The sequence below is a fragment of the Rhinatrema bivittatum genome, chromosome 3, assembly GCF_901001135.1.
Source record: "Rhinatrema bivittatum chromosome 3, aRhiBiv1.1, whole genome shotgun sequence".
Lineage (NCBI taxonomy): Eukaryota > Metazoa > Chordata > Amphibia > Gymnophiona > Rhinatrematidae > Rhinatrema > Rhinatrema bivittatum.
The window spans coordinates 542,241,537-542,260,069 of NC_042617.1; the positions used below are offsets into that span (position 1 = coordinate 542,241,537).

The 18,533-nt window shown below is 46.7% G+C and overlaps 1 protein-coding gene across 1 annotated transcript in view; it reads right to left on the reverse strand.

Annotated features, from left to right (window-relative positions):
• CLVS2 (clavesin 2) overlaps positions 1 to 4,178 on the reverse strand; it is a 148,969-nt gene extending 144,791 nt beyond the window's left edge. The window contains exon 1 of the mRNA XM_029596402.1: positions 3,431 to 4,178. Coding sequence (XP_029452262.1) covers positions 3,431 to 3,819 — 389 coding nt within the window. The 5' untranslated portion in view covers positions 3,820 to 4,178. The remainder of the gene's footprint in view (positions 1 to 3,430) is intronic.
• Between the last annotated feature and the right edge of the window lie 14,355 nt (positions 4,179 to 18,533).

The following is an 18,533-nucleotide window of genomic DNA, read 5'->3' on the forward strand; positions in this document are numbered from 1 at the left end:
TGCTGGCACCCACTTCAGCAGGACAGTGCCAATAGCACTGTCCTGGCCCGCCCAGGCCCCACCCTGACCCCACCCCAGCCCTCCTTGGCCCGCCCCTTTTTTTTAGAAGCTGGCTCTTCCGCACGTACCGGGAGAAATGTGTGTGGCTGCACGCCTTTGAAAAGGCCCGCGGTCACGTGCAGCCCGGCCACATGCGTATCTCCCATTTTCTACACGTGCCAGCGTTTTAAAATTTGCCCGTAAGACGGTAACGTTCAAGGGGATGCGTAGGCACACATCGATGCGTGTATGTAGGTGGGCACCCAGGGACACGGCTATTTTATAACATATACGCATCTAATATACATGCATAAGTTATAAAATAGCCTGAGCGAGCATATATGTGCACCCTCTTTTAAACTAGACATGCACAGCTGCACACATATGGATATGAACCACGCAAGTGGTGGAATTTTATAACCAGCCCGTGTCCACACCATGACCAGTCTCACCAGTTCTTCCACCTGTTCGCTCAGCGTGGAGCTAGGTACTCCAAACCCCCTGGTTTAGTGGCTTGTACTCCCCTCAGTTACCCCCAGACCCTTAAAACCCCTCAGGGATGGCTGGGTTCTTTTTTATTATTATTAAATTTACTCTTCCTACATAACAGAAGAAATGTTATATGGCACTGGACCTGGGCACCCACCCAGGCGCATAAGTACTTGTGTGCACATCTCTTGTACCCAGGAACACCTTGCCCAAACCATGCCCACACCATGCCCCTTTTTGATTCACAGTGAGATATTCATTCATTGGGAAATGAACATGCACATAGGTGACTTCTAAAATCTGCTAGGTTGGTATATGTCCTACATGCATGCACATTGCCTGATTTGGGCATACGATGGGCTTTTAAAATTCACCTTTAAGGTTGTAAATTTAACTAGTAACTACTAGTACTGCACCTCTGAAGGTGTAGTTCACTTTTGCAGCCTGAGAAGGGCTGCAATAAGTCAGGATTCCTGGCTTAACATCTACTCCCCACCAAAAAATATCTGATGGGGTCTTCCAGGCCAGAAATGTATCCCATCCCTCTCAAACCACATGGAGCCTTCTGAGTCTCCCCCCCCCCCCCCCGAAATCAAATGGGGGAACTTTCATGGCTCAAACCAGATATGGCCCTCCAGGCTCGAGCCTCCACCCCCAAGCAGACTCTCCCAGATCAGACAGGGTCTTTGGCGACCATCCCAGAAAACTCACCTCCCCACATTCTCCTGAATGTTGAATGGCAGGAGGGAGTCTGTTTCCTTCCTGCTGGCAGCTTTGTCAAAGTCAAACTGGTGCCTCTGACCAAATTCCAAATTTAAAAAAGAGCATTAACATTAATGCCTGCATGAATCATGGACGTTAGGGGAGTGCACTGAACAGCTTTTTCATTTTCTTTTCCTTTATGTTCTTTGTTCCAGTTTTGTTTGCTGTTTGTTTCATTTCACTTTGTTTATTTGAAATGAAGACAATTAAAAAGAAAAAGAAACACATGTTGGGTCAAGCCCCGCCCCTTGGCCTCTGCCACCTGATTAAAATGTCCCTCCCAGCTGGGTCCACATCGGCCTCCCAGAGCACCCCCATTCATTTACCCTATCCATGGGTCCAAGGGCAGGAGTGATTTCCAGTCTCTCCTGCCCCACTGGGCCTCTATTTCAAAATGGTGCATGTGGCAGGCATCATTTTGTGGTTCAGCTGCACAGCCTATGGCCATACAACACAACAGTGTTGGCCTCAGGGCTGGCTGGTGGAATTTTGAAATAGACACCCAAAAGGGCAGAAGTGATTGGGGATTGCTCCTGCACCTTGGACCTATGGATAGAGGAAGTGGCTAGGAGGGAAATCGTGTGGATGTTTCAGGGGTTGCATTGGACAAGCCAGGAGGGGATTATTTTGACAATGAATTAAAAAAAAAATAAAACAAATTGACAACAAAAGTTTTTCTTTTGTTTTGTTTTCAAAAGGACACAAAACATAATGGGAAATTTCATTAAACTTTCCTATTTTGTTTAAAAAAAAGCATATCGCTAGTGGACTTTACCTAACCCTCAGAAGGACACATTATTTGCATGCATGTTAATGTTACCACATGGTAATATTAAAATGTAAGCACATGATCTACTGTAATAAATATGTAATGGCCTCATTAGATATTAATGCTGGATGTGCATTCAGGTAAAGATTTACCTTAATCCACTCTCTTTTAAAGAAGCTTTTTTGGAGGAATGACTCCCACACAGATTTGAATATATTCTGACTTTAAAAACTTGAGTCACTTGCACTAAACAGAGCTGTACAGTTTCACATATGCCAGCAGTGATCACCCTTTGTAAAACACAAATTTCACTTTTAAAAGTTGCTTTCAAAGCAATCTCTATTTGTACAAAAATATCATGTTTACAAACATAGCATAAACAGTCTCCAGTACTATTTTGGTTCATAGGAAGATGCTCCAAATTCCATGGACACCTGCATGTGAGATATCACTTGTTCCCAAGTTTAGCAATATGGCAGCATGCAAAACTCTAAATGCAGTCTGCTCTTGCCTTTTCATCTAAGAAGCATGAATGCTTACCCTTGTGTTGGTGCAAAATAAGGGCTGGAGTAAGTTGTGCATATATCCAAGGATTTCATAACACCCAGTGTCACAGGTAGTGCAAAAGTAGATGTCCAGTGCGCTGTCTGAGCTAGCACAGCCTAGATTTCTGAAAAAAATCTTCACAGTAGCCTTGTCTTCAGTAGGCACTCCCACAATCATTCATTTCACTTGCCTTTAGCATTTTACCATTTGAATTTAGTTTACTGGAAACAACTTTAGCAGATCCAAAATTTGTTCACCTAACAAGAAGGTGCAGAATCAGTTTCAGAAAATGCAGACGTTAGACATCTTCCACCTGAATGCACATTGAGAATATTTCTGCCCATTTAGGGTATTTGTTCATGATTCAGATGTCCCATAGTTAGAGGAAATAAGCATCAACAACATTCCATACAAATAGAATGAAACAGAGGCATACATATATAATCTCCTAACGCCATAATCTAAGTTCCTGATTTTGCTATAAGTACCGTCCCTAATCTGTCATTTTTATCATCTGGTCCATGCTAATTAGCTTTGGCTATGGCTCTCTAGCAATAATAAAATATACATACTTGCAAGGAAAGCAATGCAAGTCTTTAAGAAAGGCCCTTTACCTTAACCAATCCTCCAATGAAGACAATCCTCCCACACCCTCAAGTCCCCTGTCCTTACCTATGAATCAGATTAATGACCCACGTGATAAACCTCCCCCCCCCCCCCCCCTTGCCATTTCTAATTGTGGGTCTCGGCGCTCTATCATGGAAAGGAATCTGCTTCAAACAGAGCCCTTCCTCTTCCCTCCCCCCCAGGTCAGCGCGACTTTACCTGCTCTGGTCCCAGTTGGCAGCGAACAGCACCAGGATCTTCCTGCCGTAGTGGTCCAGGTTGGCGAGCACCCCGGGGAACCCGTCCTTCAGCCCCTGCTTGATGCCGGGGTCCGTGGCTTTGAAGTTCTTGAACATGTCCAGGTTCTGCTGGCGGTACTCGAAGTACTGGGCCAGCAGGCGGAACGCCTCGAAATGGTTAAACTTCCGGGCCCGCAGAAAGCGCAGGATGAAGGCGTCGTCCGTCCTGAGAAAGCCGATGTCGGGGCGCGTGATGACCATGTCCCGCACCTCCTGGATGTCCTGGTGCAAGGTGTCCGGGTTCTCGTTCAGCTCCAGCCGGGCTTTCTCCAGCGTTTCCGGCGAGAGACCTGCCTGCAAGTGAGTCATTGTTCTCCTCGGGCTCCGATTTCTGGGTCCGAAGAAATAAATGGATGCCCCCCCTGCTTCCCGCAGTCCAATCACAGAAGCGCCCCGGGAGAGAGCATAGCGCGCGCTGCTTCCTTCCAGAGCCCCCCAGCAGCAGACCCTCCCTTCTCCGAAAGGAGCTTTCTGCCCGGGTGCGGTACAAGGCAGGCTCGGCTCCTTTCTCACATTTCGGGGAGCCCGGAAATCGTGCCCGCGAGAAAAGCCGCCTCCCGTTCTCTGTGCCTACTTGGAGGGCTCGTGTGTTTGTTTAACCACCAGCGGCAGCGGTTTTTCCCTTCTGCTTCCTTTCGGGGAATTCAGCCCTTTCGCCTCAGCTCAGATGGGATACAAAAATACAACAACAACAACAACAAAAAAAAAAAGAATGTAAAAATGCTACATTCTTACCAATAGAAAAACTAGGCAATGCGGCAACTTACAACAGCAGCAGCAGCAGCTCCTCTTGTGGTGAGAGCCCTTTGAGGAGAGACACTGCTCATCACGCTGAAAGAAAAGGATGAGGAGGAAGAAAAGATCATGGTCCCTTCCAGCGGCTTTTCCCCAGCTCGCGCTGGCGTTAATTCCTCCTCCCTGCTACAAAAAACGAGCCCTGGATGCGGCGCCTCAGCAGATCTTTGTCTGGACCCGACATCCCTGGAGCCGTCTCCGGCGGACGCCGCCGGCTTTGGCTAGGCTGTTTTCTTTTCGTGGTGGTGGTGGTCGAGGCGGTGGCGGGCAGGGGAAAGCGAGGTGCAGGGATTTGATTGGAAACGGGCGAAGCCGCCTGCCCATCTGCTGCGCGCCTTCAATGATTTCTGCCGCTGCTTCTGCTGCTTGTGACTGCTGACAGGTGACGTCAGCCCAGGCTCCCCCACCACGCTGCTACTGCTGCTGGTACTCTTGCTTCTTGATCACTTCTCTTTGTCATTTCCATTGCCCTGCCTCCACAGCTCTATCTCTGTCGCCTCCTCCCCCCCCCCCCCCCCCGCATCCACTACATAGCCAGAATCCTAGGACAGTCCTGCACCTGCAGCCTTCCTGCCTGCAATGTCTTGAGCCCAAACTATGAGCTCAGACACCAAAGTCACTGTATGTCCAAAGACCAGCAGGTCTGGTACATATTTTCCTTCAAGAACACAAGGCACCCGCTGGCCTTAGCTTCCTCACTCACACGCAGGGCAGGTGCTAACATTTTTGCTGTCCTGTGCGAACAATTATTGTGCTGCTCCGCCCCCTCCCTCTCCCCCCCCCCCCCACCCTTTCATTCAGTCTCTGTCTGGGGCCACCAAAGAAAACCTCAGCTCCTTCCAGTAATCTAAACTTAAAAACTGTCACCCACTACCCTCCAGGTCTTCTTCACCTCCCCCCTCCCCTGGAATCCATGGCCTGTGTAAACCTTATACCCTTGGCACTGCCCTCCCTCCATTCACACAATTAAGAATTATGCATTTATAAATAATACATTTTACAAGAAAAAGAATATTCAAAGTACAGTCTTCTGAGATAAAAATATCACATGTATATTATATTTACATGTACTACTATATGGTGCCAACCAGAAAAGCCTGAAAAAAAAGACACTTGGAACCGATATAACACTAGGGTTATTGTAATGTGTGATAGGTGTGGGCACCCTCAGAAAGCCATGAGAAAATTTCAATTAAAATATAACAAACCTGGCACACCAAAACAGCATTGACTGCCATCACTTAAAAAGTAACATGCTTACCTATGAAAAGGTAACACTGAAAATGTTGCACTAGGTCCTAAAAGTCTAATACAGCTTCTATTAGGAAAACAGAACAAGCCAAACTGCTGTAGATTCCTGCATGCTAGTAGAAGACCTCTCCTCGGTTGTTGGTGAGGTAGAACCTCACCAAATACAGAAAAATAGAAACCATAAAGTATAATAGAAACATGCAGGCAAAAACTGAAAATGTAGGCAGTGCAACAATGGAAAAACAGAGCTATCATAAATCCTGGAACTGCCTGCCCTACCGCTTGTTGGACCTTGTGGAGAAAAGTGTACAAAAGGAATTACCCTGCAGTGTGGAGCGAGCTGCCTGTTCTACGGCTTGTTGGACCCCGTGGAGAGAAAAACCTCCATGGGACCCTTTGGACTTTCCTTTTCACAAGTTGTCTTCACTTTCCTCAGAATACTGATACAGTCCAAGGCAGAAAGTCTCATTCCCCACCTTGCCTGCTCCTTCAGCAGACCCACCCTGGTGGGTCTGCTGAAGGAGCTGTTCAATAGATCATTGATGCCTCAAGATTGGAGGAGGATAGTCGTGGTCCCACTTTACAAAAGTAACAGAAAAGAGGTTGGAAACCACAAACTAGTTAGCCTTAACTAGGTGGTGGGAAACTTAATGGAGTATCTGCTGAAGGAAAGGATGGATCACTATCTACAGTCTAATGCAGGGGTCAGGAACCTATGGCTCAGGAGCCAGATATGGCTCTTATGATGGCTGCATCTGGCTCGCAGACAAATCTTTAATAAAAAAGTAAAAATCCTAACAAAATCCCCCACCCTCCTGACGCCCTTCAAGACCTCCAAAATTAATTTACTACAACCCCCACCCTCCTGACACCTCCCCCCCTCAAGACCTGCCAAAAGTCCCTGGTGGTCCAGCGGGGGTCCAGGAGCGGTCCGGGAGCAATCTCCTGGACTTGGGCTGTCGGCTGCCAGTAGTCAAAATGGCGCCGACAGCCCTTTGCCCTCACTATGTCACTGGGGTCGACCAATGGTGGCGGTAGCCCCTGTGACATAGTAAGGGCAAAGGGCCATCGGCTGCCAGTAATCAAAATGGTGTCGATGGCCCTTTGCCCTTACTATGTCACAGGGGCTACCATCGCCATTGGTCGACCCCAGTGACATAGTGAGGGCAAAGGGCCGTCGGCGCCATTTTGACTACTGGCAGCCGACAGCCCAAGTCCAGGAGATCGCTCCCGGACCCCCGCTGGACCACCAGGGACTTTTGGCAGGTCTTGGGGGGGGGTCAGGAGGGTGGGGGTTGTAGTAAATTAATTTTGGAGGTCTTGGGGGGTGTCAGGAGGGTGGGGGTTTTTGTTAGATTTTTACTATTTTATTAAAGATTTGTCTGCGAGCCCTGGACCCCCACTGGATCACCAGGGACTTTTGGCAGGTCTTGGGGGGGGGGGGGGGAGTTAGGAGGATGGGGGTTGTAGTAAATTAATTTGGTAGGTCTTGGGGGAGTCAGGAGGGTGGGGGATTGTAGTTAGTATGGCTCTCACGGAATTACATTTTAAAATATGTGGCATTCATGGCTCTCTCAGCCAAAAAGGTTCCCGACCCCTGGTCTAATGGGTTACAGGATCTGAGGCAACATGGTTTTTCCAGAAGACAGTTATGTCAAACAAATCTGATTGATTGTTTTGGTTGGGTTACAAGAGAATTCATGAAGTGCCTATACCTGACGTGGTGTACTAGGATTTTAGCAAAGCTTTTGACACAATTTTTATTTATTTTAATTTATTTAAAAGAAGCTCATATACTGCTACTTCAAAAAGATGATCACAGCGGTTTACAAATGCAACATTTACAATTACATTTATTAAGATTTATGAATCGCCTAACAGTAACAATAGGAATAGGTGATGTACAAGGGAACATACATAAAATTCGGTAATAAACATAATATCAAAAACTAGAAGAAAACTAAAACATAACAAATATGAAATTAAAATATACAATAAAAAAGTAAACAGTTAAAATGATAATAAGTTGCACCTTACCAAGTAGGCTTTGTCAAAGGCCGGAAAGCCAATTCTAACATGCTTAAACTACTTACGGCCTTGCAAATCTGTAGTTCTCGGAGAACACCTGCGTTGGTAGTTGGATTCGATTCTGAAAAGGCTTTCGACCGAGTTTCTTGGAATTATATGTTTTTTGCCCTACGGCGACTAGGTTTTGAGGGGGCCTTTTTAGATTATATCTCTCTGCTATACTCAGGTCCAGGATCGAGAATCATTGTTATCAAGTGTATTTCAGGAGATGTACTGATTGACAGAGGAGTGAGGCAAGGGTGTCCGCTCTCTCCCTTGCTCTACATTTTATCTATAGACCCACTATTGCGGAAAATAGCTGAGAGCCCCAACATCACTGGGTTTGGTGATCCAGGCAACACATTTACTGTTGCGGCCTTCGCAGATGATGTTTTGGTCTTTTTGCTTAATCCCATTGAGTCTCTACAAGAAGTACTCCGATTGCAGCTTTGGTTTGGGACTTTCGCTGGTTTGAAAATTAACCAAGAAAAATCAGAGGCGATAGATATTTCGGGCACAGTGCAGGCTGTGTGGCCTGGGACCTTCCCCTTACAATGGGTGACGTCGCAGTTAAAGTATTTAGGTATTAAAATCCCTATTCAGATTAAGGACCTTTATAGTGTAAATATTAAGCCTTTATTGGTGAAAACTATTGAGACCCTGGACAATTGGCAAAACTTGCCGCTTTCTTTAATGGGTAGAATACAAATTTTTAAAATGATTATCTTACCGAAATGGTTATATGTGTTCCAGATGACACCACTATGGCTAACTCGACAGGACAACAAGCGGGTCACTACTGGCCTTCGCAAATTTCTGTGGAAAAATAAACGAGCCAGAATCTCTATGGACACAATATATACCCTACCCTCTGCTGGAGGTCTTGGATGCCCAAATTTACTCTGGTATAACATAGCTTGTAACCTTAGATTAATCAGGGATTGGGTATTGGGTACGTCAGTTTTTGTGCCTTGTCAAAGCATAGCCCAGTGGTATGGTGTTCCAGGCCTGAATCCTCTGTTGCAAATTGAGTATGCTCACATATCGGAAGATCTAAAGACACATGTTCTTTTGCAAACTTGCCGAAGAGCATGGTCTTATCTTGCAAAACGACTCCAGGTACCACACCGCTTAACCTCACAAATAACTATAGTGGACAATCCACTTTTCCCTCCTGGTCAAGCACACTCTGTGTTCCATAAGTGGCAAGGACACAGTCTTCAGTATATTTACCAATTATATGATTCTAAGACACAGCACTTACAAGATTTTCTCTCATTGCAGACTCATTTTGGTTTGCCTAATTGTGACCTGTTCGCATATCTTCAACTACGCCACTCTATTAAGAAAAATGAATGCTATTTTGCCCCCACACCTCCCTTATTAAAGCTGCAGGAGGTTTTTCACCACACGTCCACTCCACATCCTACTATCACCCTGTATTACAAAATACTATCCACTCATGGTACAAAGGATCACATAACACGTCTATATAAGAGATGGGCAGATTGGCTGGTATTTCAGCTTTCTTTAGAAGAATTTAAACAGTTGTTTATTAATCTACCAGATGTGTCAGATAATGTACTACTCCGGGAAACAAATTATAAATTTTTATGGCGGTTATATACTCCCCCAGTCCAAGCACACAAATTTAAAAACACCAACTGAAACATGTAAAAAATGCTCAATCACCAGAGGCACATATGAACACTGTTTTTGGGAATGCCCCAGGATCCATCGTCTCTGGCAACTAGTTCGGGATCGATGCTCTCAACTAATTGGAACTCACCTACCTATGGATCCAAACTTGTGGTTGTTCGGATCCCTAGCTTCTTTGCGCACGGTACCCAGTAAACAGGTTATGCTCTTTATACATAGGGCGGGACTTGTGGGGAAAAAAGTCATACTTAAAAAATGGTTGGATGAGACACCTCCGACAGTGGAGTTCTGGTTCACACAACTACTTCACCTAGGCACTCTAGAATATGCGGTCGCGAGAAACATTTCACACAAAAAAGTGGCTGCAACGACAGGAATTTGGGAACCTCTTTTCAGTTACCTTACTCCAAAAACGTCTTAAGAACCCTTTATTCCTTCATACAGGAAATATTTATTCTCCTATATAGGTCCCATTACAAAATGGTTTATGTATCATTACGGCATCATTTCTGCCAAATTGGGCCGCTACCATAATCATAAGTGTCCCCAGAGATGTTCCTGTCTGGGAAACTCCTCTCAAGGAATGTATGGTTTTTCGTTATCACTATACCTCGGGAAGCAATGATTTTGGTAATGATTTTGGTAAGGCTTTTAGAAATGATGTTGACAGCTTGGGTTCAATATAATACTGTTGAGGCTATGTTACAGGCATGGGATGCTCTTTATTGTACCCCTGGTTGCGTTGAGTTCTATAATTTATTCACCATTTTGTAACCTAGGACTGACCTGACTAAAAAACATGTGATCCATCCATCTAAACTCAGTGAGAGAAGGGGATAAGGGGGGGAGGGGGGGGATAGAGGGAGGGGAAGGGAAGGGTGGAAGTGGTTTATTAACAATAAATAAAAAACGGGTTGTAAGTTGATAGTTCTTGGCCTATGATGTACAGACCACTATTAATTGTTCTCATCTTCTTTGTAGACTGTATTTCCACAGGGCTCAGGGCTCAAAGTTATTTTCTACTTATGAGGACTGTCATGTGAAGTTATATGTTATCTGCTGCGTTTTCTCTTTGTACCCATGGCTATTTTGTTTCATTGGATCACCCAATAAAAATGCTGATTCAAAAAAAAAAATGATAATAAGAACATACATAATAAAATCATTTATGCATTTACAAATAACACCATAAAACAAACAAACATATATACTTAATAAAATAAAGTATTTAGGCTGCTGGGCTAGGTTTATGCCAGGAAACATTACATAGCCATATCACCAATTATGAATTCTTATCAGTATGGCTAATCCCATGTAGGAAGTTTCCTGAATAAAATGAGCAGCCTGGGAGTGGTTTTCAAGGTGGTGGAATCGATTAGAAATTAGTTGACTGACAGACAACAGCAGATAGTGGAACTCACTCTGAGGAGAGATGTGTGATTAGTGGAGTGCCTCAGAGATAAGTTCTAGGGCTCATTCTGTTCAATATCTTTTTGAGTGATATTGCAGAATGGTTAGAAGGAAAAGTTTGTCTTTCTGTGGATGACACTAATGTTGTGAGCGCAGGAAAATGGTTGCTTGTTCGGGAGAGAGTGTGTGCCTTTGGGCCATGGCACAGCCCAAGAGGAGGACTCCGGAAAAGCGCCGAGGCAGGCGAGATGTATCCGAGCACAGGTGGACAGGCTGAAGACTCATAGCGCTCTGACCTCTGCTGAACCTGAACGCACCAGAAGAGACCCAGCAAAGCAATGCTGGTCTCTGGGGTAGCCCTCTGGCCACACGCTAGCTATTTCAGACCTGCCACCTGGAAACAGTAGGTGAGACAGGATGGGCTGAGGTCGAGGACAGGCGATGACGCTAGAACAGGAACAAGACATAGGCACTTGGAGACTTGAACGAGATGTAGGCATTTGGAGACTTGGATGAGACAAAGCACTTGGAGACTCAGACAGGCATTGCCCCTCAGCAAACCCTACACAGCCCCCCGTGGGATGGTCACAGACCATGCTGTCCCACTGTGCGCTCTGCACTACCCGAAGAGGCTGGTCGTGGACCATGCGGAGAGCAATACGAGCATAGGACTGAAGCTCAGGAAGAAAGAGGGATCCAGGCAGCGCTTGAAGAAGGATCCAACCAGAACAGGACGCCAATGATCAGGAATAGGACACAGGATGGTCATCTGCAGACTGGATCCAGCAGGAAGAGACAAGGCTGGAACTCCTGGAGCCAGGGACAGGAGAATCCGGTACATCTGAAGACAGGAACTGAAGAGATAGGAATATCCAAAGGCAGGAACCGGAGAGGCTGGAACATCAGGACATGGGACAGACAAGGACGCAGGATCTGTCAAGAGACCAGGAACAACGGATGAAGACAAGGGAGCTCCCATGAAGAACAGAGGACCTTGAGGAAATGAAGATGGACCTCGGAGCCTCTTGGACGAAGAGTTGAGACAAAGAATCCAGGAGCAGGCAAGCTCCTTGCGAAGGCTATGAGGGACTGGCAAAGAGCCTTTTTATAGGGCTGAAGAGGAGATGCAAAGAAACATCATCAAACAGGGCCGCAGGGCTTTTCCCACCACGGGCCCTTTAAATACAGGAGAGAGGCATGGCTGTGCACCTAAGGGAAAGTCAGGGCCAGGAAGCAGCAGCAGCAGCACTGTCCTTGCCACAAAGAAGAGGAGTTGATGGCGACACTCCTGCCGCAGGACCGGCAAGAACATTGGCGGCACATGGGCCATGAGAGAAGCAGCATGTTGGTGGCTCCATGCCGTGGAAGACAGGGACAGCAGCGGCTCCGCCCATCGTGGAGAGAAGACAGCAGCGGTGTACCCACCACATGGAGGACAGCGGCAATGTGGTGGCACTCTGGCCATGGGGCACAGCTGCTTCGGCAGCCTCTGAGCCGTGAGGGAGAGTGGCAGCAGCGGCTGGTGGGTGGCGGCGGCTAGGCATGCGAGCAGCATCATAACAACTAAGGTCTGGTCTGCTACAAATTGGACACCTCAGATGGAGAAGGAGAAGTGATCTAAGAAAGCTTGAGAACTGGTTAAAAGTTTGGCAATTAGGATTCAATGCCAAGAAGTGCAGAGCCAGGAACTTGGGGATCAATCCAAAGGAGTTGTATGTAATGGAGGGTGAGAGATTGATGAGCACAGACTAGGAAAGAGTCTTCAGGGTGATTGTGTCTGATGATCTAAAGATAGCAAAGCCATATGACAAGGCAGTGACTAGGGCAAGAGGGATACTGGGCTGCATAGTGAGAGGCATAACCAGCAGAACAAGGAGGTGATAATATCCCTATATAGGTCACTGGTGAGCCCTTACCTGGAGTACTGAGTTCAGTTCTGGATGTTGTATCTCAGAAAGACTGGAACAGGATAGAAGCATTCCAGTGAAAGACAACCAAAATGCTACAGGGGCTGCAGCAAAAGATATAAAAGACAAGGACCTAAATATATACACCTTAGGCGAAAGGAGAGAGAGAGATTGGATATCATATAGACTTTTAATTAGCTGAAAGGTATTAATGCACTAGAATCAAACTTTTCTAATGGAAAGGAAACTGTAAAACTAGGGGTCATGATATGAAACTCCAAAAGGATAAACTCAAGAATAATGTCAGGAAATATTTTTTCACTGAAAGGGTGGAAGATGCCTAGAATGTCCTCCTGTAAGAGGTGGTGAAGACTAAAAGGATGATAGAATTCAAAAGGGTGTGAAATAAATACAGATAATCCCTAGGATGGAAATAAAGAACTGTTATAACCTGTAGTAACTTTAGGTATAGCATTTCCGCTTGGGGGTTACCTCCACAGAGAGTCAGTCACAACCCTAAACAGAAGGCAGAGGAATAACCTCTCTGGAGCGGCAGCTACATGCTAAACATCTGCTAGGAAGAGTGGATGGACCATTTTGGCCTTTATCTACTGTCATCTATTATGTCATCATGCTACTATGTTAAGAGCAGCTTCCTCCTTATTTATCCAAGTGTAGCTTACGGTCCCAGGATGGTTGCCTGCTAGAAGTACTGTCTGTCAAAGAAGTTCAACTGGGGCATTCCAGGAGCCAGGCATTTTCCCTCTCAGTTCCACACTTGTGGAATTGTATTACTTTTACAATCTGTTTATTGACTGATTATATTGTGTTCCCCTGTTCCCCCCCCCCCCCAAAAAAAAACCTGGCTTTTCAAGCCAGTCTATGCGTCATAAACCCGGCTTTTTTTTTTTTGTGGACCCTTGCAGTATGATTTAATGGGGTTATTTTATCATGGTTTATTTTTGTTTGTGCTGAATAATTGGTATTTGGTTACCAGCACAACTAACCCGTTGCTGGCTGGATTCATTTCTAGTTAATGGGACTGTTCTGATTGCATGTGGTTAATATATTAGGTTAGGGTTTCATAATTTATTTTATGATGGGTGTTTTGCAATTTTTCTAGATTCTTTAGCTTATGATATGTGTGTAGGAATTGTGTCATTTGTTTTGCTTTAATAACAGAATTGTACATTGATTGTTGTTATTGTATGTTGCTCTTCAATTGAATACCCTGTGATGAAGTAAGACTTTTTAAAAAAAATACATTTCATAAAAGTAAATGTGCTATGGAACCTCGCCTGCACTTTTGCCTAGAAAGAGGAAGGACAAGGTTCAGGCAGCCAATTTGCCCATGGAAATGACTTTGACAATTGCCCTTGCTGTGTGCAAACACTGTTTCCACAAAGAAAAGGAAAACTAGGTCATTTCTAGGTGGTCTGCAAACCACTGCTGACTATTTGAAATCTGCCTCTGCTTTTCCTCATCAATATTATAGTGATAGGATGGTTTCCTGCCACAAGTTATGACTTTGAAACTACATTAATGAGAATTTCAGGAACAGCTGATTTCCAAACAATTTTTTTGTTTTTTACCTGTGAGACATCCTGAACTGGAGCACATACTGAAACAACACCATTTTTCAACAATAATACTCCAGTTCTTAGGAGATGTCACTCTCTCTTGTAGGCACAAGAATTATAAACGATCCCTGAAATCCTCATTTAGGGGAAGATTTGCTACGACTATAGGTAGCCTTATAGAAATAGCATCCCTTAAAAGGGGTTATTTCATCTGATTCACAAAACTAATGATGTGCAGTGTGCAGCTGCATTCTCAGTAACACTAGTTTTCCAGTTTCCCCTTATGTTAATCTGCAGATAGGATCAAGGCAGATTAAAGTAAGGCAACCTTCCCTGTCCCCTCACTTCAGCATCATAAAACCACAACCTTAACTCCATGTTCATCCTCTGGCATCCTTAAAACATTTTCCCCTGTTGGGTCCCAGTACCTTCAGAACATCTTCCCCACCTCATCCCCTCAGCAGCCTGCTACTTATCACCATCCTCACCCTCAATTTCCCTTTTTGTCTTCTCCCCTATCCCCAGAATCATGCAACCTCCCAACTGATGTCTATGGCCATTTGCCACTGTGCTGGGGGATCATGCGCCAGCAGGATGCCAGCGCGCGCAACTTGCTCCAGCTCCTTTGTGTTAGTTTTGGCTCCTTTGGAAAGGAGGAGTTAGCAATCTGTTGTGCTGTGGCTCCTGCAGAAGGAGGAGTTAGCAATCTGTTGTGGGATCTGCCAGCAGGTTAGCAATCTGAAGTGTACTGCCTCCTATGGGTCTGCTAAGGAATGGCAATATGTTATGATGTAGACTGCAGAGTTGGCAATCTGTACCAGCGGAGTATTGGAGATGGTGCTCAGCTGGACAGAAAGTAGATAGGTGAATCCTTGGGCCTATGGCAGATGACAGCGCCCCCAGGAGGGAGTCCCGAGAGGGACCACTGGCTAGGCTGTGTTAGTGCTCACCCCGCCAGGAGAGCGGAGTTAACAATCTGTTAAAGACCTGGTCCCCAGAGGGGAGGAGTTAGTAGTCTGTAGGGGTGTGCATTCATTTTGAACTTAAATGTAAAACGCTACTTTTTTTTTTTTTTTAACTTAAAAAAGTGATGAGGTGAAAACGATCGGATTTCCAACTTATTCAACATAGCTATGTTGAATACGTTGGAAATCGCGATTGTTGATCCAAAATAAAAATTTAAACCCCTCACCTTCCTTAATCCCCCCCCCCAAAGACTTACCACAACTCCCTGGTGGTCCAGCGAGGAGTCAGGACGCCATTTCTGAAGTCCTTTGCGAGGAGCACGTGACATTGGCGCCACGTCGGAGTGACGCGGCGTCACGTGATTCCCCGCGGGTTCGCTCTGGGACCCTCGTTCGACCCAAAAGGAACTTTTGGCCAGCTTGGGGGTGTCAGGAGGCCCCCCCAAGCTGGCCAAAAGTTCCTTTTGGGTCGAACGAGGGTCCCAGAGCGAACCCGCGGGGAATCACGTGACGCCGCGTCACTCCGACGTGACGCCGACGTCACGTGCTCCTTGCAAAGGAGTTCAGAAATGGCGTCCTGACCCCGCTGGACCACCAGGGAGTTTTGGTAAGTCTTGGGGGGGGGGGGGGATTAAGGAGGGTGAGGGGTTTACATTTTTATTTGCACATATGGACATAGACTCAACTTATGGAATTCTCCATATGTCCATATTGACCGCAAATGACCCCCCCTTTCGACTTATGGACTTATGAACATAAACTTTTGGTCTGCACATCCCTAGTAGTCTGTTATGAATCTGGCTGCTGGATACTCCCATTGAAGGAGGAGTTAACAATCTGTTAGCGATCACCCTGCCAGGGGATGGAGTAGCATTCTGTTACGGATCTTGCTAAGGAGTAGCAATCTGTTAGTGATCTTCTCTTCCAGAGGGAAGGAGTAGCAACTGTTATGCTTTGTTCCTGTAGAAAGACAAACCAGCAACCTGTATGATTCCCACAGGGAGACAGCTATCTGATATGGATCAGCTTCATCAGAGAGAGGAGTAATGGTCTGATGTGGATTAGTGTAGGAAGTAACACTTAGTAGAAATAGTGAATCCCTGGGCCGATAGCATATGACAGCTCCCTCAAGTGGAGATCCTGAGAGGGACTACCGGCTAGGCTGGAGTATTGAGACAAACACAGATAGTTCTTTATTAGACTAGAAGTAGAACCACCAGAGGTGGCAGTAGTGAGTTGATATGCCCAGCAGGGCTGAAGTCCCTCTGATACTGGAACTATGATCTCTGAGTTGCTGAGCTGTAAGGAGAGACTATAGGTAGTGAGTAGACAGGGTATGCAGGGCATAACCAGTGGTAGATGATACACTCACAATTGTAGATCTCTGTAGTGTCTTCTTTATGCAACAGAGAGTCTTCAGTATACAGGAACAGGAGCTGCAGGCAAGTACTGGTTTCTATAGGCAGTCTGAAATAGAACTCACAATAACTGTGTATGGGATGGCTTCTGGAATAGAAGAGAGGCTAGAAGAGATTTGGGAACGTAGGCCCCCGTGGAGCGAGTACCGGTTCCTATCTGTTAATCTGTAATAGTAATCCATAAGATATAGGTATGCAATATCTTCTGAGGAAGAAGAGAGTATGAGAAAGGAATTAGGAACATAGGCCCTCGTGGAGCGAGTACCGATTCCTATCTGCAATCTGCAATGGTAACTCACGATCTCCGTACCTGCGATAACATCTTAGACTGAAGGGAGCCTTAGCGATTAGGAACAATGGCCCTCGTGGAGTGAGTACCGGTTCCTATCTGTAATAGGACTCACTGGGGCGGATTTTAAAAGGAGCGCGAACAGCCTACTTTTGTTTGCGCTCCAGGCGCAAACAAAAGTACGCTGGATTTTAGTAGATACGCGCGGAGCCGCGCGTATCCACTAAAATCCTGGATCGGCGCGCGCAAGGCTATGGATTTTGTATAGCCGGCGCGCACCGAGCCGCGCTGCCTACCCCCGTTCCCTCCAAGGCCGCTCCGAAATCGGAGCGGCCTCGGAGGGAACTTTCCTTTGCCCTCCCCTCACCTTCCCCTCCCTTCCCCTACCTAACCCACCCGCCCGGCCCTGTCTAAACCCCCCCCTTACCTTTGTTGGGGGATTTACGCCTCCCGGAGGGAGACGTAAATCCCCGCGCGCCAGCGGGCCGCTAGCGCGCTGGGACGCAATCTGGGGGCAGGTCCGGAGGGCGCGGCCAAGCCCCCGGGCCGCCCCCGGAACGCTCCCGACACGCCCCGAAAACGCCGCGCGGTTCGGACCCGCCCCCGACACGCCCCCCGACACGCCCCCTCCGAAAACCCCGGGACTTACGCGAGTCCCGGGGCTCTGCGCGCGCCGGTAGGCCTATGTAAAATAGGCTTACCAGCGCGCAGGGCCCTGCTCGCGTAAATCCGCCCGGTTTTGGGCGGATTTACGCGAGCAGGGCTCTGAAAATCCGCCCCACTGTGTTCATGTCTGCGATCGCCTCCAGGCAATAGGAGTCTTCTGAGTCTTTGGGAACGTAGGCCCTCGAGGAGCAAGTACCGGATCCCATCCAACAATCTGAAATCAAGAATAGAGAGAGCGGAGCCCTTGAGGAGCGGGTACTCCTGGTAAGTTTGAAAAGGCTGAGCAGTGGAGAAGAATTCCCCTTGCTGACTCGGAACGTAGTTGCAAGTAGCGTGGACTGCCGAAGCAAGTCCTGTTGGAGTTCCTTGCTAACTCGCTTGTAGTTAGCAAACAAAGACCTTTTAAATTGAAAACGGATAACGTCATTATGGGGGGACACCTCTGAGGTTCACACCCTTACTGGTAGAAAGTCTGGAGCGCGCGCGCCCTTACGTCATCAGGAACATGGCGGATCCATAGCGTCAAGCCAGCCCAGGGTTACCGGGACCAAGAGGCGGGAAGAAGCTGCAGCTGCATCTGTCCTTCTGAGCCAAAGGGAGTCGCCACAAAGGTAGAGAGGGTGGAGCGAGGGCGAGAATAGGCACAAACGCAAAAGGCTGGAGTATGGAGATAGACACAGATAGTTCTTTTATTAGAAAGGTAGTATAAACACCAGAGGTGGCAGTAGTGAGCTGGTATGCCCGGCAGGGCTGAAGTCCCTCAGATACTGGAACTGCGATTCCAAGGTTGCTGAGCTGCAAAGAGACTGTAGATAGTGAATAGACAGGGTATGCAGATATACATAGCCAGTACTAGGTGATAACTCACATAAGGTCTTGAGATGGCTCAGTAGCTGGAAAGGGTTAGGTCCTCGAGGAGCAAGTACCTGGTTCCAGGGAAAGCTCTGAGAGAGCGGTGGTAACTCACAAAAATCTGTATCTGGAATAGCTTCTAGTCAATAGAGAATCTTCAGAGT